We start from the raw sequence: 16,360 nt of genomic DNA, 5'->3' as shown, positions 1-16,360 counted from the left end.
GCCTCAACACGAAACTGTGTTACTCGTGGATGTCATGAAGGCTACTGCTATCAAAAACCCGGCCTTATTTACCTGACCCGCAGACCGCTCTCCCGAGCTTCTCCATGGCATTCAACTTCGGTTGCGGAAAGCCAAGCATCATGGAGTCGAGTCAGCAATGAGACGTCCCCTTTCTCTGCTGATTCCGTAGCTCTGCTTATCCATCGCCGAAGCCGACCCCGCACGCCAATAACTCGGGGATTGTGTTATACCAGTAGCCTCATGGGAGTAGAGTTGCGAATCTCAGATATTTCGTAGACTTCACGCATGGATTCTCACTTCTAGATCTCCTGTCTCGTCATTCTTATTCATACATAGGAAATTCAAAAGCCCCAATCATCCCCCTTCTCTTCTTTCGAATATCTCGTCTGCGCTCTTTCTTCCTCCTCCTCCAAAATGTCCCTCTTCCAACCCGACGCCTCCACCTTCCACAACCTCAAATCCAACCCCAAAACCATCGTCATCACAGGCGGTGCCTCAGGCATCGGCCTCGCAACCGCCACTCTCCTGTGCTCCCTGAATCCAGCCCACAACCTCGTTCTCATCGACCTCAACGACCCACCCTCCACCTTCAATCACCCTCCCTCAAACCTCCTCATCCACAAATGCAACATCACCTCCTGGAACGCCCAACGCTCCGGCTTCGAAGCCGCCTACTCCCGCTTCGGCCGCATCGACTGCGTTTTCGTCAACGCGGGAATAGCCGAGTACCAAGACCAGTTTTTCGGGGATGAGTTAGATTCCGAGGGCAAGTTGAAGGAGCCGGATAGGCGGGTGTTGAATATCGATATGGATGCTGCGGCCGATACGACAAAGTTGGCGATTCACTATCTCAGGAAGAATAAGGAGGGCGGGCAGATTGTCCTGACGGCGAGTTTGGCCGGGTATTTGGCGAGCGCGGGGGCGCCGTTGTACAGTGCCGCGAAGCATGGTATGTGTTATGTCTTGATTTATCTGGCGTATCTTTCTTTTGGGAAATTGCCTGTTGCAATTCGAGAGCTAAGGGCACGTAACAAGCGACTGACTCCTTCCCCAGGCGTCGTAGGCCTCATGCGCGCCCTCAAACAGGAATGCGCCAAACTCCACATCGCCATCTCCGTCGTCGCCCCCGCCATAACCATTACACCCATCATCAGCGGCAACAACCGCAGCATGATGGACAAAGCCCCCGAAGCCTACGCCCGGGACATGGCCGCTCGAGGCGTCCCCATCAACAAGCCCGAAAGCATCGCGTTGGCAGTGTGCTGGCTGTTCGATCAGGAGATGAAGGCGAATGGGGCGGGGATCTTTGTTCAGGCCGATCGGTTTGTGGATCTTGAGAGGGGGTTGGCGAGGAGTAGGGAGGTGTGGATGGGGAGGGAGATGTTGGATTTGTTTAGAGGGGGTAGGAAGGCTCCACTGTTTCAGAGGTTGGATGGGACGAATCCGACGAAACCGCAACTGAAGTTGTAGAGGTGCGTGAAGGGAGCAGTTGGCGTGAGATGTATATCATGTCGACGTTGAAATGGAGTGGATACGAGATATTGACTCCGTGATGCTAACATCTGGCCTTGCCGGGAAATTGTGCTTGGTGTCTGAGTGATAACTTCGCTCAGAAAAACTGGAGTGTTATGCTTCCCGGCAGGCCTACGGTTTCATATACCTCTTTGCACCATATGCTCCGACATGAAAAGGGTCCGCTTCTTCAAAAGCATCAAAGTCACCTACCCGAAGGGTTACTCACCTGAAGCCATCCAACCTCATATTTACTCACCTCCATCCCCCTCCCAGGATCCCATGTATACACCCCGATCGAAAAAGAAAAAGCGCCAAAGTTGGACGAAGTCAAGGGATGGTGCAGGGTGAGTGTCTGTGATCAGTGCTGAACCGGGTGCAGCAACGCCTCGAACTGTTGCAGCTAGTATGTACTTGCACTACCCGCTCTTCTCCCCGCCTGCTCGCGGGTTGGAGGTATAATGCATGGATCTCAGCTACGAATGTACTGAAGGAAACACTGTTACATGCATGTTCAGGGAGTTGTTGGTTGCCCATCAGCCGGCACTGTGTCTAGAATCAGGGAAACACTTATCCCGTCAACTGGTAGCAGTCGTGGGCAATTGATAAGATAATACGTATACATTGCTGTGCCATTTGTACGCATGATATACACTCGTAAACATGTCCTCGTCAATCGCAAGCAGTATGACGGACGTATCGCTGGTCCATCTCATCGCCTTCTGTCCAGTCGGAGCGCCGCCCATGAGTAATCCATAGCGGCGAAAGAATACCGTGATGCAATAAACCATATGCAGACACACACAAGAAAAATAAGCAAAGGAAAGTGGTATCATAACAAAAGAAATCGCACCATCCACCATCCACCATCTCACCGACTACTCCGTCTTAACCCCAGCCCACTTTCTGGCATTCACTCACCCTCTAAACACTCGTCTCCTTGTCCTCGCGGCCCCTCAGACTCGGGTGAACCTTCAACTCAGGCTTCATCAGATACCCATACTTTGCATTCGTATTCATCGGCGCGGAGATCTGCATGGGCACCTCAGGGACCTCGCTCTCGCGCCTCCTCGCGTGCCACCACCGCCGACTCTCGCCCGAGGTCGATCGCGAGTAGATGGACGAGGCGCGCGAGCGAGCAGGCATGGGCACTTTGAGCGGGGAGGAGTGGTAGCTTGGAAGTAGGGATTCGCGGGCTGCGCGCAGGGTGCGTGCGGGGCTGAAGGGGAATGAGAAGCCGGACGTGGGGGACTTGTGAGCAGGCTGGGGAGAGGACATGCCCATGTCGACTGGAGGCGTTCCGGTGCGAATGGGGGGTGGGGTGTTGATGTGCGTGCGGGAGGTGGAACGCGAGACAGAGGAGCCGGTATGGTGGGTAGTGACGGTTGTGAGGTCTTTGAAGTCCTTCGTGTAGGTTGGGTAGTCGTCGGGCGAGGGGGAGAGGGAGATGGCGCCGTGGGAGCGGACGCGGCGAGCAGTGATTTGGCGAGCTTTGTTGCGGAAGATGTAGCTCTGCAAAGGTTAGCCCCCGCGTTTATTTGGGTCTTGCGAAAGGGATTGGGAAACCACTTACCGCAACCACGTTGAAGAAGCCGATGACAATGGCTAGGATGCCGGATGCGACGAGGAGACGCCAGAAGGGAAGGCCGAGAGATTCTTGACTGGTGGCTTCCTTATTCATGTTTCCCAACATGTTCAGTCCTAGGACCATCATGGCGCAGCCTAGAGAAACGAAGCCATGGGAAGGGCTGAGTAAAGGCCAGTTCCGGGCGAAGTAGCTGCGAAAGAGAGAGCATTCGGAGACGATGAGAAATACTGTTCCTGTCAGCTTCTGGCTTGGATGTCGGGGAATGTGGGTATGCATACGGCCTACGAGCCCAGTGATGACATGGCTGGTGGCATCGAAGAAAAAGAACTGAGAAGTGTTAGCTACTCCAAGGTGCAGAGTGGTAGACGGTCATACCTTAGACACGACGAAGGTCTTGACAAGCATGACGACGCTGCTTGCAACCACAGAAGAAAGGGCGATGATGTTCATGGCTCGGATGATATTGAGGATTATGTAGCCTGGGCCGGCAAGCTGTTCAGCGGAAAGTAGAGCCATTGTGGAAGTGGCAAGTTGGGACTGCTAAATGTATGAAGACGAAGGATATATTGTTGAGCTGGCCAGCAGCCTGGACAAATCGCGACCAGCAAAGGTCAAAAGAGTTGGTGGAGAGAGTGGATGTAGGGGAGCAGAAGTTGAAGAGGAGAACTTAAGAAGAGGACACTCGCTCCACAATCTCAATAATCACAATACGAAGAGAAAGACGCGGTGAAGGGGGAAGAAGAGCGAAGAAGCGGACAGTTAAGAAAATCTCTCCGCGTCGCTCCTATTGTGGATCACCCACAATAGGAAGCAAAGCACGTCGCGTTCATCACTTTCACCAAGGTGACATTGAGTGGCCAAAATTGCACCACATCTACACTACCGAAAACGTTGAAACGAGCATTTGACCCATGAGGGCGTCCTGGTTGGACGTGCATAGGAGAGAAATGAGTCGGAACGAAGTGTGGTTGTCGCATAACGATTGGGTGGGCGAGCGCGAAACATGTTGATGCCCGGCTAGTGCGTGTTTCAGATGGTAAAACAAACGGTGGACCTCAGAACCATCGGGCGGCAAGAAACCGCGAGCTTTGAATAGATTGCCAAAGTACCATCGGTTACTCCTGCGGCTCCGGAGCGGAGAATTTCGCGTTGTGGGGACACAGACACGAGGTGGTGAGGATGTGGGTGAGGAAAAGCGTGGAATCAGAAGCACGTTACGGTTTTCCCGTGCGCGCCCACTATGCCTCATTGGGTGACTCAGCGTTTAAGCCAGCATGATTCTATACGGAGATACACCTCTGGTATGTACCTAGTTCGATTCAAATATTGATATTTCGAAAGACCTGCTTCTCTTGTCGCTTTGCGTGTCCCCTAAGGAAGTGGCTGATTGATGTCCACTTGGATACAACTCTCGACTAGCGCTACCAACGGGAACGCGGCGCACCGTACATACGTGGAGATACTGCTTTCGAGGCCTTGATATACGCGCCTTCTGCTAGTGGCGTACAAGGCTGGCCCATCTGGTATCCCAATTCCCTCATACACTCTCTCAGATGGGGCATAGGAACGCCCGAGCCGCATACACTGGACGGCGGTATCGGATGCGGTGGTACACTCTCAGGCGACTCGGAGGAGGTCCTCGCGGCCATTGTATTCCTCTCGCGCCGGCTCAACCACGCGAGGTGATTCTGACAGACTGTAGCTCTGGGCACATGAAGGAGCTGTGCTCTGTGTTGCCATACACAGAAAACTGAAGACAACTTCAAGTCAGGCACTGTTTCCAACAGCTAGGAATAGGACTCTCAAGTCACACTGGACAAGCTGCTCGCGGTTTCGACGTCATCCACGCTCTCCCCATCGTGCCAGATCTCTTTGCTCTCCTGCTCCACATTCTTCATGGCCTTTGCAACCTCTTCGAGCTTCATTACCACCTCAAGCACTCCCTTATTCACCTTCTCGAAATACCGATCATTAGCCTCCCTCCTTTTCCTACTAAGCTCAATGTCCTTCTCCGTCTCTTCCTCCAACCTGCTTCGCTCAAACGTGCCCACTCCGCTGCCAGCCGCCGCCGAGCCCGAGCGCACCGTATCCGCACGCTCAGAAGCAAGCATATTGGTGGCATCTGTACCCTGGGCCGACTTGCGCTCCTCAGCCACCTCTCCGGATTCCTCGGCTTCGGACCTCGCCCACGCTTTCGCCAGGTCGATTTGCGCACGCCGCAGATCATCCAGAGCGCGTGAATGCTCCGATCCAAAGACCGTCATCCCCGGACCTTTGATGTCAGACAGCTCGACTTCTTCTAGCGTATTCTGCATCTGGGCCCATATTGCTTCCGCCCTTCCGGCGGCTTCGGCTTCTGCGGCTTCGGTGGTACGCTTCTGCTGGCTGTGGAAGGGCGCCGAGAGGTTAGAAGAGGTGACTGTGAGACGGTCGCCATCGTAGTCTGAGCGAGCTGATGCTGGAGGAAGAGGACGTTTGGGATCCTGGGAGAGAAGGGAACGCTGTCGTGCTAAAGGTGTGCGAGATTGCTTGCCTGCATCGGAAGGAGGTGCTAGGAGCGAAGTATTTGATGCATTGTGAGAGGGAGGGCCGACGAATAAAGCTGGCGCGGGCAGTCGATTCGTCGGGATCTTCTTCAGCTTGTCGCTCGACATCTTCGTAGTAATAGCATCCTTGACGGATGCACTTCTACATTGCTGTTGACTTTGCTGGATGCTGAATGCTCGTTGGGGGTCGCAAATTGGTCCTTCCCAATCTTGGCATGTGGCGGGCAGCATCGATAGATTTCGTCTAGCGTGGCGCTTGGCGCCGCACACATTCTCCAATTTACAACTTCATCGGCTCGACCACAACCCAACCCGCCGTCCACTAACCACCACACAGCACATCCCATAAAGCCGGTACGCATCAATTCCCGTCCCCTGAGGAAATAGACCGCAGCTGACATCCCCTCTCCAACAGCCAACATGGGAAAGGGAAAGCCGAGAGGTCTCAACGCCGCGCGCAAGCTGCGCAACCATCGCCGTGAGGGAAAGTGGGCCGACCTTCACTACAAGAAGCGCCTCCTCGGAACCGCCTACAAGTCCTCGCCCTTCGGTGGCTCCTCGCACGCAAAGGGCATCGTCCTCGAGAAGGTCGGTGTTGAGGCCAAGCAGCCCAACTCCGCCATTCGGAAGTGCGTCAGGGTCCAGTTGATCAAGAACGGAAAGAAGGTCACTGCTTTCGGTACGTCAGACGGACAATTCCTGCGGATTGTATAAGCATGATCTGGGGAGAGTTTTCGGATGGGAGTGGAAGGCTAATGCACTGCACAGTCCCCAACGACGGTTGCTTGAACTTCGTGGACGAGAACGACGAAGTCCTCCTCGCCGGTTTCGGTCGCAAGGGCAAGGCCAAGGGTGATATTCCCGGTGTTCGTTTCAAGGTCGTCAAGGTTTCCGGTGTCGGTCTGTCTGCGCTGTGGAAGGAGAAGAAGGAGAAGCCCAGGTCATAAGTGTAGGGCGAGGCGAACGGATCAACAATCAACATGGACCAGCCAGAGCCGAGCTCGGTCATTAGTGCCTGAGGGAATAGATGATGGTATCATGAACGGCCACATGGAGTCGGGTCTTTGGGAGCTTATATGCGTTTACTCTTCCGGCATGGCAAAATTTCATGATTGGCTTGTAAAGGTTAGATAGAGAATCTGACCTGCTCGGCCGCCCACACATGGCTTCTGGTTTCTGATGATCGTTGTGTACATCAGATTTCCTAAGCGGATGACGACTATGCGCACTGTTACCATCCAGAAGTTCACTAGTCCCGAGGAGGCGTTGCTCATCATCATACTGTCCGTTTGCTTCAGACGGGAGTATTCGTTGGAGACAGGAAATCCAGAAGCAGCCAGGAGTCCGACCAAAACAGGGTATACCATCGCCCAACTCCATGCTAAATATGCAATAATCGTGCCATGCATCCCAAAACACATTTCCAAGATGACGTCCTGCTGGACATCCACTTTACCCACTTCTCCCACAACCATTGCTGTTGCTCTCATCCTCCCCTTCTACATCCGAAATAAACCATTAAACCTATCTTCCAACCCCGTACTCTTCTCCCCAATATACCCATAATAATCATACTTGAACTTCGGCTGCTTGAATAGTTCCTCTCCCTTCCTCACCCCACTAGGAACCGCGCTCTCCCTCAATCTCTCCCTCTCCCTTCTCTCCTCCTCCGCCAATCCATTCACATTCCCGCTCCCCTCGACATCCCCACCAGCACCCTTCTTCATCATATCGTCTCTGAAAGCGTTCTTGGTTTCCTGAGACGCTGGCGACCAGATGCCCGGTTTCCACGGATTCCGCTTCTCCTGGAGAGGGCCCTTGGGGAAGGCGGGCACCTTGTGGCGAAAGGGATTGGGGTCTTGCTGCTTGATGAGGGAGTACTGTTTCTTCGGCGGCGGTGCAGGGGAGGGCGCGGATTGTTTCTGCCAAACATGTGGCTCCACCCCGATGGGTTGTTTGCCGAACCGGCGTTGTGTAGGCGTCCAATCCATGTCGTTTTCGTCGACGACGGCGCGGGACAGAGTTTTGGGAGCGAAGGGGGTGTTGACTTCGGTGTCGATGGAGGAGGAGGTTGCGGTGAGAGTAGGGGAGGGTGGTGCTTCAGAGTGTGCATCAGGCTGCCATCCGCCGTCAAAGGAGGATGTAAATGATTCGGCCATGGAGTCGAAGATGTCGGCTTTGGGCCGGACGGGCTTATAATCGCCATCTGGTTGGGAGGTGGGCCGAGAGGGAACGCTGGGAAGGTAGGGTTCTAAGGGGCGCATGAAGGAATCTGTGGATCGATATTCGATCTTGACGAGGGTCCATGTGGCAGCAAGGGTGAGCAATATCGCGCCCAACATTGTGCCATGAGCGATCCGGAATTGTTGGACTGCGTCATCGTCTTCCGGAATGTAGCGCCCATACACAAGGCTTGCTGACCGCAGCCCAAAGACCAGAAGACGCAGCAGCCATAATGCCATCAGGCCGCCCACCCGACCACCTGGACGCATTGTTTTCTGCTCCAGCTTCGGGTTCCACCACAGCGTGAGAAAGTCGGCCACCACTGCCCACTGCAGAAGTGACGTGGACAATGCCGCTTCAAAACATGATCGACTGACCAGCAGACGATTCCTAAAGTCTCCAAGACATACGCCCAAGTCGCTTTGGTCCTGTGTAAGAGATAAAGGTTCCGGCACGGCAAGTAGGCCACAGGCATGCCACAGCAGTCCCACACAAGTAGCGGAAATGTACGCCCACTTCGCCAGTGAGATCGTCCGTAGAGTCCAGACCTGTCTTGGGGTATAATAGACAAGCTTCCGCTTCTTGGAGTTTTCCAGTATGCGCCGGAGGTGGTCTGTTCTCGCAGCGTAGCCGGCCGCTCGAACCTGGTCGCGGACCCGTCCGATGCAGTTCTCGCACACTGGAGGATAACGGGTTTCCAGCTCTTCGCGATAGGCGGTTGCGGTTGCAACATGTTGCTCGTACTCTGGATCATCCTCATCGGGAATATATTCAGCCATGGCCTTGTTCACGATCGTCTGGTTAACCTGGCACTGATCGCAGAAGGGGGATTGGGTTGACGCCGTCATGACGAGCGGAGGGGGTCGTTCAGGGACGTATTGAACTCGCACTGGTTGTGGGGTTGTGGTTGCATCAGCAGGAGGGTCGGTGATTTGGCCGTTCTATAAAGTGTCAACGCGGGGTTGAGCGCGGAGGTGGTTCAGGTGCCTTGGTGTACCTGATCGAGGTAATTCACGGCTTCACACCGCGGGCACGTCCACGCGCGGGGAATGCCCGGTTGCTCATTTCGAGCAACATTGTTGCAGTAAAAGCACCGCAACCGGCGACGAAGCAAACGTGGCATAATCACGCTGCGGGCAGGCGCAGCTATACTAGGTTGCGGGTTCGCTGGTGGTGAGTTGCATCTCGGATGTCCGCGTTTCTGCCGTTTTCCTTGGCAGAGCGGTGTGGAGCTTCACACTGCGGAGAAAGTTTTGGCGGAGGACAACAGTCCAGGACGTCTCAGCGGGCGAGCCACTTCCGGCCATCAACGACACCCACTCGGCAAAGGCCCAAGCACGGGTTCTTCCCTGACTGTCGCGCGTGTCTGGTCTCTAAAGTTGAACTCGTTTCTCTCGCTACATTCTCCCTAAATACCTCCTATAATCCGATGCTCCGACGAGGAGCCCGTCGAAATCGTTACTAGCGGAACCGGCCCTTATTGTCCGCCAGAACTATAGCTTACCGAGTCCTACACCTGGCAATTGCCCTAAAGACGAAATGAATGCGGCCAAACATGCGCGGAGGTTGAAGGAGATTCGTAGGGTGAAGGCTGCCATGCGCTTTCGCGAAGCGCAAAGAAAGCGATGGCTAGAAGAAAAAGAGAAACGTCTACTTGTCAAAGATCATCAACAACGCCTGGAAGAATTGGAGAGGGGCCGCAAGACCGCCATACAACAATCCATCGACAATGCCGCAGAAGATTGGAAACGTGCGCACCTGCGGCCCAACAGGGCGGGAGGCACAAAGGCAGCGGAATACGGCGCTGTGCCGCCAGAACAGCTGCGCAGCAACCTCAATATACCAAAACATTGGGTTGGTATTGATGAAAGCTCTCCCCGCAAGTCCAATACGCCCAAAATCCCTGATGCCGTACGTCTCAATCAATGGCCAATAGCAAAAGGAGATCGCGTGGTCGTCATGCAAGGCCCCGACGCCGGCAAGATCGGCACCGTCACGGACATTCGTAAAGATGAACACTCACTTATCGTGGATGATCTCAACATGGTGAGTCCCATAGAAAGCCCGTGCGAATGAATCATTGACCTGGAGAAGGGATACTTGGACTCAAAAGATATGGTCATCGTTTCAGATCAGCAACAACCTGAACCGAAGATGGAATCTGCCTTCCCACTCGATTATTCGGCTGTACGCCTTGTCATCCCTAAAGTCTTTGAACGTACCGTGGGAGGCCGTACAATCAAGGAGACGAGGGATGTTATTGTTGAAGATATCATCATGGAGAAACACACCTCAGGAGTGGACCCTTTCACAAGGGAAACCGTGCTCGAGATTCCCAAAGAACATCAAGTCGATCCCCACACCGGAAAAGCCATCTGGCATCGTTATATCGCTGGAACTCGTGAGCCCATTCCATGGCCGTGGGAGAAGGAGCCTCAACAAGATGAAGACGATCTTCCCGAGGCCGCAGAACCGGAAAAGACGGGCGTCAAGTCCTTGTTGGAGAAGGCAAATCCGTTGACCTGGTTTGGGAAGGGAAAGAAGGACGGGGCTGTCTCGGAACCCTCCAGCACCAGCACCCCTGAACAAGAAGAAACGTATGACCCCAAGAAAATGGTTCGAGGGGAGCCCAATGAATACGAACCTCCGGATTTTGATGACGACACTACTCGCAATTACGTGGACGAGAAGACATTCGTCCCTGTCCTTACTTCCCTGCCCATTCCTCCCACCGTCATAGAGGAGTTGAACCTTTCGTACAGATATCTCAGGGAGCACCAACTGGAGCGGCGCGCAGCCAACCAGGCAGCCAAGGAGGCAAAGGAACGGGAGCGACAGGCGCGCATCGACGCCCTGGCGAGAATGAAGACGCCTATGCAAATACGGTATGAGCTCATGCAGGCAAAGAAAATCAAGTACGATCCCAAGTCGCCCGCGCCACCACACGCCCAGCTTCTTGCAGCCCTAGGGAAGCACATAGCGTCGAAGAAGGTTAACGGGGAAAGTAAGAAGGTTCAACGGTTAGCTGCGTAGGATGGTATGGATATCTTGGGACATGCCGATGGGAATAGAGAGGGGGGTTGCATTGCAAGCTTGTTGTACCATATTGTCCATATTAGATTCGCCATATTTGTGCGATTGTTCATGTATTTGAAAATAGCCCATGCCCTAATGTTGGGTATCTCTGAAAATGTTTGCACCAATACATCCGAACGCCGTACCGCTATGCTTGAAGAACATGCTGCACTTTGATTAAGCACATCCAGTCGTGAAACCCGCTATCGAGGATATGTTTCCCTCACCTTGCATCGAAAACACCGTCTCAAACCAGCACCCCCCAAAACTCCGCCCTTCCCCTCCCCGCCCCCTCCAGCTCCTCCCACTGCACCAAAAACCGATCCACACACCAAACCAGGATCTTCCCACTCAAACTCAACCTCGTCACCCTCGCAAAACTCTCCGCATAAATTGTCCTGCACTTGCCCCTGCTCTGGGCACCCCGGATATCGAAGAACCGCAGTATCAGCGACGCGAGCACGACGATGACGCCGGTTGCGGGACCGTTGGTAATGATGAGATCTGGCAGGTCGGCGGCGGCGGCTTCGTAGGGGTTCTGTGGGGGTTGGCCTGGTAGGAGGGGCGGGGAGGAGAGGAGCGGGGGGAAGCTGCAGAGGAGGGTGTAGAGGGAGGTGATCGGGGAGGTGAGGAGGGTTTGGTGGACGCGGCGGGCGCGCGGCAGGGTGACAAGATTGTAGTGAGAGGGGCCTGTGCAGGCGGGTTTCGCTTCTTCTTCTAACTTCCTTGAGGCGGTATTCGTAGAGGACGGGTCCTGCGCTGTGGCGTTCTTCTCCCGCTCGAGTTCCCGGGCTTCGAGCTCCCGTTCGAATTCCACGGCCCGTCCGGCGCTGAATGCGTCCCCGGAGCTAACGACGTAGGTTCTGTGTGTGTATTTGCGCGTGTCCAGATCCCGAAGGAGGTAGAACATCTCGTGGGTGTGGCCGCCGGAGCCAAGTACGATGAGGACACGGGTTGCAATCGGTCTGCGCCGGAAGGGTTTAGGTTTGAAGGGTCCATTGGGGAGGATGGCGAGGAGGCGGAGGGAGGCCGCGATGAGGAGGGTTATGAGGATGGCGAGGAGGAAGGTGGTCGTGTAGAGGGAAGAGGCGGCCGGCGCGGCCATTGTGGACGCCTTCGGCACGAGCTGCTGTCGAGCACGAAATTGTGTTGTAGAGAGAAGATTCAGCCTGAGACGGCTCGGGCCGTAGGTTCAAGGTTCAAGGACTGTGGAAGGTGGCCATCATTGCGAATGTGAGGTGGAGGTGGGAGGTGAAGTGCGTTTGGAGTTGGAGGAGAGTAGAGCAATTGACCAATCAGGAGCACAATCCCAATGCGCGTTCTCACGTGACTGGTTTCCGTCAATTGGAGACGAGCTTTACTACCGCTCAACACTTTTATAATGATGCATCGAGCATGGAATCAGAGCATCCATTTGTCATGGATCGTCGTCCTGATAGAGGTTCCACCGCGATAGCTTACAGCCTGAGTAAGCTCATACTACATATCTCATACAATCATGACCAATCGTATTCCGGTTTCCATTGCCTCAAAGAGTAATGTCTTCCTGGCGGTAATGGTCGGCGACTATTCGGTACAAGTAGGATGGTGCATGGCCGCCGCTGAACAGCATTAGCATATGTAGAGTCAACATTGCATAAGAATGACTTACAGATTAGTGATGTATAGGCTCACCAAATCGGCAGGGACGTAGTCATAGAGAGGATTCTCGACATCCACTCTATCAACAAACTCGCCGTCCTCAAACGGCACCACGCTTCCCGCATCACCATACTCAATCAGCTCGTCCGTATCGGATGGATACAGTGGGCTCAACTTGTACATGCCACTGATCACGACAACAGGAGTCTGGTGCTCTTTTGCTGCGCGAGCGATCATGGCGGCGCCGGCAGCGGCAATAAGACCTCCGTTCGCCAGGACGGTATGTGTCGCCAAGATGACCTTGTTGACTCTTGACATGATGGCGAATACATGCGAATCCGGAATGACGTAGACTTCGATCCCAGCAGCAATGAGCGGTTTCCAAGATGAGCCTTCATCATCGTCATCGTGTTCCTCGTTATACCGCTTCCGTCCAGTGAGCACTATTCCATGGGTGGCAGTGTGGTCATGTGGATGGGTCTCTGCATGCACAACGGTAAACTTCCGTTTTCTAGCTGCGTTCAGAAGAAACCTCTGGACACTGGTAGAGGCCGTATGCGTGAGGATGATTTCGTTTGAGTGGATGTGATCGAGTGCATTACTTGCAATTTGTTCATCAGACTGTTCCAGCTCGTCCTGCAACTCGCGAATACCGTCCATCACCTCAGCCTTTAGATCCACGCGGGCGTTGGGTTTGCTGAAATCGGCCAATTTCTCCAGATTGTGGGAGGTTAGAGCGCCGCCTTTACCGGTCGGTGAGTGATGCCCCGTAGGGGTGTTTGACGCCGACGGGGTATCCTGATATGAGAAGAGTCCAAAGAGTGAGTGGCTCATGGGTACGCCGGCAGCGATCGAGGTATAAGAATGCGACAGCATGGGCCGCTTTAGGAGCTCCCTGGACTCCGACGTAGCTTCTGATTGTCTACTTGCATGTAATTGTCCGGGCTCTGCAGCAGCATGCTTAAGAGGGCTGAAGGAGGAGATTGTTGAGGAGAGGTTGGGGCGGTGCGCGGACTGGGACGGTGACTGTTCCTGCTGCGAGATCTGCGCTATCTCACTGTTCGCATTTGTCTCCGAGTCTTTGCTATCGTCGACCACCTCTCTCACCAGCCCTAATACGCGGCGCACGATGTTTCCAACGACGACTTCGTGGGGCTGCGCTGAGACTAACCGGCGTCCGACCTCACGTATCCGCTCGATGAGCTTCCCGGCATCTCGTCCTTTGAACTCGCCCACTACCCGGTGTAGCAGAGCGGTGGTCGCGATTGCACATGGTCGTGAGTTTCGAATTTGCCGGCGCTTGAGCAGGCTGAAACTGTCAGCTAAGATCATGAACATGCTACGGGAAGCTTACGATATGAAGTTCTCAATCGACGGTTCGACTGGAGTGGTCTTAAGAGATTTGAGAAAGGTGGAAAGTCCGGGTGTGACTATTGTCACGGCGGCTTGAGCCATATCTCGCGCCATCAAGTGAATTCCAGCTAGGTCGCTTGCTTGAGAGCCTCCTCGTCTGTTCGGGGTGTTACTATCGAAGAAGTAAACTTTATGTGGTGAGTGTGAATGTGGAGTAGATCTAGATATGACTCCGACTCGGATGGGTTCTCTTCCGCGAGTTGGTCCGAGCTTTCCAATCGGGACCATTGTCGTCACTCTGCTTGCTTACCCTGACCCTAAGTAAACCTCAACCCACCGCCCATCGTGTACACACTCTTCCAACCGCTCTTGGTGCAGATAGTGTGGCTCCGCGTCCATGGCTTGTGCTGGAGTATGAACTCCCTGAATATCATCGCACACCTTGGGAGCACTCCCCCGCCCAGCCCTCCCCGATCACGCGCCGCGTCAGAAAGCAACCTGCTCAATCCCCGACCCCGACTTCATTCTACGCACGAACCGAATGATGCGGGTGGACACGCGGTAGTGACACTGGACGAAAAGGGCAACAATATGGCCATTGGCAGCCCGGAGGCACCCTCTGACCATGGAGCCGATGCGGTTAGGTCTGGCGGAGACTTGGACGAGAAGACCCCGCTCCTTAGCCAGTCCAGAGATGGTCCTTTTGAGGAGGCTCGGATCTCAAAGGCTTGGTTGATACCGAAAAGAATATCAGATGCGTTCATTGGGACCGTCAAAGTAATTTTTGCCGCCATCACGGCGCCCGGGGTGTACCTCATCGGATGTTTTTATGAAGAGGACGGTCACTTCTCTCTCCTTACTCCCGTTTACAAGATGAGCCGACGGCTCCGCAGAAAGAGGAAAAGCAGGTTAGAACCTGTGCCTGCTGCGTCGTCCGATTTGAACGAGAAGGAAAGGAAGAAGCTTAAACGGACAGGAGATTCACATGCCAGAATCAGGAGAAGTTCCGCTCGTTCACTCTCAGATGCTTCAGCATCAGCGATTACATCCGAGTCAGAGGACAGCGAAAGACCGCCCAGCAGAGACAACGAATTCGATTCTCCTTCGCGGAATTCGAGATCCAAGTCGAATGCATCCCTTTCGGAAGAGAATGCACCATCCAAGCGGTCAATAACCATCCGGTTACAACCCCAGGATGCGGTGCGGCAGCGCAAAACTAAAAGGGCATCGAGAACTTCGTCAATCAGCCAGATCTCTGCAGAAGATGCGGCTGCGATCAAGTCTGCCAATTCATCCGTAACGGCGCAGACTAAGCAGTTGACGAAGTTCCCGAGGGCCCCTATGCCCCCGCGACCTCTGGTCCCGCGTCGCCAACCTTCATACTCCGCGTCCGGCGTTTCCGTCCTCGGCCCACATCCAAAGACCCTTGTTTTAGATTTGGACGAGACTCTGATCCACAGCACAGCACACGGCGGGCGTTATACAACAGGCCGTATGGTGGAAGTAAAGGCACCTAGTATAGGGCCTGACGGCCGTACTATTGGGCCCCCAGTCCCCGTCTTATACTACGTTCACAAGCGCCCGCACTGTGACGAATTCTTGAAGAAGGTAATGCTGATATTTCCTAGCGTGAGGTTGGCATTAACATCGCTCCAGGTCAGCAGATGGTACAACTTAATAATATTCACGGCGTCGATTCAGGAGTACGCGGACCCAGTCATTGACTGGCTAGAGACCGAACGCAAGTATTTTGCAGGCCGTTACTACAGGAACGATTGCATAAAACGCGGCGAGCTGTACATTAAAGACATTGCGAAGGTGGAACCGGACTTGAGTAAGGTCATGATCATTGACAATACTCCGTTCTGCTATGTGTTCCACGAGGGTGGGTTCAACCGTGTCCTTTGCTGGGACAGTGGCTAATTTGCTCACAGACAATGCGATACCTATCGTAGGCTGGCTGAGTGACCCTACTGACCGTGAATTGCTCCATCTGATACCTCTGCTTGAGGGCTTGCAGTATGTCACAGACGTGCGTGCTATTCTTGGATTGAAAGCAGCTCAGCTATAGATGTTGTAATAACAGCAGGGGAAGTCAGATGTACTGAACGACCTGTATTCTACGCATTCTCCGTTAGAGCGCGTGGCTTGTGGACTGCTGGAGCGAGACTTCTGTCCGAAGAGGAGTGAGAAGCGCAGATACCCAAAGATGTTTGATTTCCTTCCAAACTTGTTCGTTTTCCAGATGATCGCGATGAGTAGTTGTTGTGACTGAAATGCCGACGGCAAAGACAGCTGCGGCATGCCTGCCACCAATGGAGATAGCCATTCAATTCACCCATGCGATCTCAGCAGCTGCGGGCACGTGGGGGGCCACTTGGCGGCCTGGTATGTTCCCTTT

At 54.1% G+C, this 16,360-nt stretch overlaps 10 protein-coding genes across 10 annotated transcripts; 4 read left to right on the top strand and 6 right to left on the bottom strand.

Annotated features, from left to right (window-relative positions):
* Positions 1-2: 2 nt before the first annotated feature.
* On the top strand, positions 3-1,828 carry EI97DRAFT_424859 (NAD(P)-binding protein). The gene is made up of 2 exons (XM_033797146.1): positions 3-970; positions 1,076-1,828. Exons 1-2 carry the CDS (start codon positions 436-438, stop codon positions 1,489-1,491), a joined length of 951 nt encoding a protein of 316 aa, XP_033650788.1. The 5' UTR covers positions 3-435; the 3' UTR covers positions 1,492-1,828.
* A 169-nt stretch (positions 1,829-1,997) lies between these two features.
* On the bottom strand, positions 1,998-2,487 carry EI97DRAFT_165639 (uncharacterized protein). The gene has a single exon (XM_033793388.1). The coding sequence runs from the start codon at positions 2,394-2,396 to the stop codon at positions 2,112-2,114; it is 285 nt and encodes a 94-aa protein (XP_033650787.1). The 5' UTR covers positions 2,397-2,487; the 3' UTR covers positions 1,998-2,111.
* Positions 2,264-3,816, bottom strand: EI97DRAFT_165587 (uncharacterized protein). The gene is made up of 4 exons (XM_033793387.1): positions 3,497-3,816; positions 3,400-3,448; positions 3,107-3,348; positions 2,264-3,045 (listed from the first exon to the last, which is right to left on the bottom strand). The coding sequence occupies exons 1-4, from the start codon at positions 3,635-3,637 to the stop codon at positions 2,458-2,460; spliced, it is 1,020 nt and encodes a 339-aa protein (XP_033650786.1). The 5' UTR covers positions 3,638-3,816; the 3' UTR covers positions 2,264-2,457.
* Positions 3,817-4,923: 1,107 nt separating this feature from the next.
* On the bottom strand, positions 4,924-5,775 carry EI97DRAFT_384116 (uncharacterized protein; the record flags this gene model as incomplete). The annotated part of the gene is made up of 1 exon (XM_033795952.1): positions 4,924-5,775. One exon carries the CDS (start codon positions 5,773-5,775, stop codon positions 4,924-4,926), a length of 852 nt encoding a protein of 283 aa, XP_033650785.1.
* A 214-nt stretch (positions 5,776-5,989) lies between these two features.
* EI97DRAFT_404777 (ribosomal protein S12/S23) lies at positions 5,990-7,064 on the top strand. The gene is made up of 3 exons (XM_033796542.1): positions 5,990-6,021; positions 6,083-6,346; positions 6,436-7,064. The coding sequence occupies exons 2-3, from the start codon at positions 6,088-6,090 to the stop codon at positions 6,612-6,614; spliced, it is 438 nt and encodes a 145-aa protein (XP_033650784.1). The 5' UTR covers positions 5,990-6,021; positions 6,083-6,087; the 3' UTR covers positions 6,615-7,064.
* Positions 6,895-9,051, bottom strand: EI97DRAFT_469808 (uncharacterized protein). Its single transcript, XM_033801728.1, has 2 exons — positions 8,888-9,051; positions 6,895-8,831 (listed from the first exon to the last, which is right to left on the bottom strand). The coding sequence occupies exons 1-2, from the start codon at positions 9,011-9,013 to the stop codon at positions 7,167-7,169; spliced, it is 1,791 nt and encodes a 596-aa protein (XP_033650783.1). The 5' UTR covers positions 9,014-9,051; the 3' UTR covers positions 6,895-7,166.
* Positions 9,052-9,154: 103 nt separating this feature from the next.
* Positions 9,155-11,071, top strand: EI97DRAFT_436298 (uncharacterized protein). Its single transcript, XM_033799061.1, has 2 exons — positions 9,155-9,936; positions 9,985-11,071. The coding sequence occupies exons 1-2, from the start codon at positions 9,430-9,432 to the stop codon at positions 10,921-10,923; spliced, it is 1,446 nt and encodes a 481-aa protein (XP_033650782.1). The 5' UTR covers positions 9,155-9,429; the 3' UTR covers positions 10,924-11,071.
* Positions 11,068-12,281, bottom strand: EI97DRAFT_165419 (oligosaccharide biosynthesis protein Alg14 like protein). Its single transcript, XM_033793386.1, has one exon. The coding sequence runs from the start codon at positions 12,068-12,070 to the stop codon at positions 11,213-11,215; it is 858 nt and encodes a 285-aa protein (XP_033650781.1). The 5' UTR covers positions 12,071-12,281; the 3' UTR covers positions 11,068-11,212.
* Positions 12,282-12,493: 212 nt separating this feature from the next.
* Positions 12,494-14,073, bottom strand: EI97DRAFT_445153 (translation regulator GCD7; the record flags this gene model as incomplete). The annotated part of the gene is made up of 3 exons (XM_033799948.1): positions 12,494-12,566; positions 12,617-13,915; positions 13,961-14,073. 3 exons carry the CDS (start codon positions 14,071-14,073, stop codon positions 12,494-12,496), a joined length of 1,485 nt encoding a protein of 494 aa, XP_033650780.1.
* A 213-nt stretch (positions 14,074-14,286) lies between these two features.
* On the top strand, positions 14,287-16,343 carry EI97DRAFT_436296 (uncharacterized protein). Its single transcript, XM_033799060.1, has 3 exons — positions 14,287-15,567; positions 15,616-15,844; positions 15,894-16,343. The coding sequence occupies exons 1-3, from the start codon at positions 14,551-14,553 to the stop codon at positions 16,028-16,030; spliced, it is 1,383 nt and encodes a 460-aa protein (XP_033650779.1). The 5' UTR covers positions 14,287-14,550; the 3' UTR covers positions 16,031-16,343.
* The last annotated feature ends 17 nt before the right edge of the window (positions 16,344-16,360 follow it).

Source organism: Westerdykella ornata (genome assembly GCF_010094085.1).
Source record: "Westerdykella ornata strain CBS 379.55 unplaced genomic scaffold EI97scaffold_29, whole genome shotgun sequence".
Classification (NCBI taxonomy): domain Eukaryota; kingdom Fungi; phylum Ascomycota; class Dothideomycetes; order Pleosporales; family Sporormiaceae; genus Westerdykella; species Westerdykella ornata.
The sequence above is the reverse complement of the archived record's forward strand: the minus strand, read 5'-3'. Positions and strand labels throughout refer to the sequence as shown.

What these genes read in the sequence shown, in the direction of transcription:
- EI97DRAFT_424859 (XM_033797146.1), top strand. Translation starts at nt 436, where the DNA reads ATGTCCCTCTTCCAACCCGACGCCTCCACCTTCCACAACCTCAAATCC. An exon ending in GTACAGTGCCGCGAAGCATG is followed by an intron (nt 971 to 1,075) that starts GTATGTGTTATG and finishes CTCCTTCCCCAG; the next exon opens with GCGTCGTAGGCCTCATGCGC.
- EI97DRAFT_165639 (XM_033793388.1), bottom strand. Translation starts at nt 2,396, where the DNA reads ATGGTGGATGGTGCGATTTCTTTTGTTATGATACCACTTTCCTTTGCT.
- EI97DRAFT_165587 (XM_033793387.1), bottom strand. Translation starts at nt 3,637, where the DNA reads ATGGCTCTACTTTCCGCTGAACAGCTTGCCGGCCCAGGCTACATAATC. An exon ending in CATCACTGGGCTCGTAGGCC is followed by an intron (nt 3,349 to 3,399) that starts GTATGCATACCC and finishes TGACAGGAACAG; the next exon opens with TATTTCTCATCGTCTCCGAA. An exon ending in GCTTCTTCAACGTGGTTGCG is followed by an intron (nt 3,046 to 3,106) that starts GTAAGTGGTTTC and finishes TAACCTTTGCAG; the next exon opens with AGCTACATCTTCCGCAACAA.
- EI97DRAFT_404777 (XM_033796542.1), top strand. Translation starts at nt 6,088, where the DNA reads ATGGGAAAGGGAAAGCCGAGAGGTCTCAACGCCGCGCGCAAGCTGCGC. An exon ending in AAAGAAGGTCACTGCTTTCG is followed by an intron (nt 6,347 to 6,435) that starts GTACGTCAGACG and finishes TGCACTGCACAG; the next exon opens with TCCCCAACGACGGTTGCTTG.
- EI97DRAFT_469808 (XM_033801728.1), bottom strand. Translation starts at nt 9,013, where the DNA reads ATGCCACGTTTGCTTCGTCGCCGGTTGCGGTGCTTTTACTGCAACAAT. An exon ending in CCGTGAATTACCTCGATCAG is followed by an intron (nt 8,832 to 8,887) that starts GTACACCAAGGC and finishes GACACTTTATAG; the next exon opens with AACGGCCAAATCACCGACCC.
- EI97DRAFT_436298 (XM_033799061.1), top strand. Translation starts at nt 9,430, where the DNA reads ATGAATGCGGCCAAACATGCGCGGAGGTTGAAGGAGATTCGTAGGGTG. An exon ending in TCGTGGATGATCTCAACATG is followed by an intron (nt 9,937 to 9,984) that starts GTGAGTCCCATA and finishes GACCTGGAGAAG; the next exon opens with GGATACTTGGACTCAAAAGA.
- EI97DRAFT_165419 (XM_033793386.1), bottom strand. Translation starts at nt 12,070, where the DNA reads ATGGCCGCGCCGGCCGCCTCTTCCCTCTACACGACCACCTTCCTCCTC.
- EI97DRAFT_436296 (XM_033799060.1), top strand. Translation starts at nt 14,551, where the DNA reads ATGGCCATTGGCAGCCCGGAGGCACCCTCTGACCATGGAGCCGATGCG. An exon ending in GTGACGAATTCTTGAAGAAG is followed by an intron (nt 15,568 to 15,615) that starts GTAATGCTGATA and finishes ACATCGCTCCAG; the next exon opens with GTCAGCAGATGGTACAACTT. An exon ending in CTGCTATGTGTTCCACGAGG is followed by an intron (nt 15,845 to 15,893) that starts GTGGGTTCAACC and finishes ATTTGCTCACAG; the next exon opens with ACAATGCGATACCTATCGTA.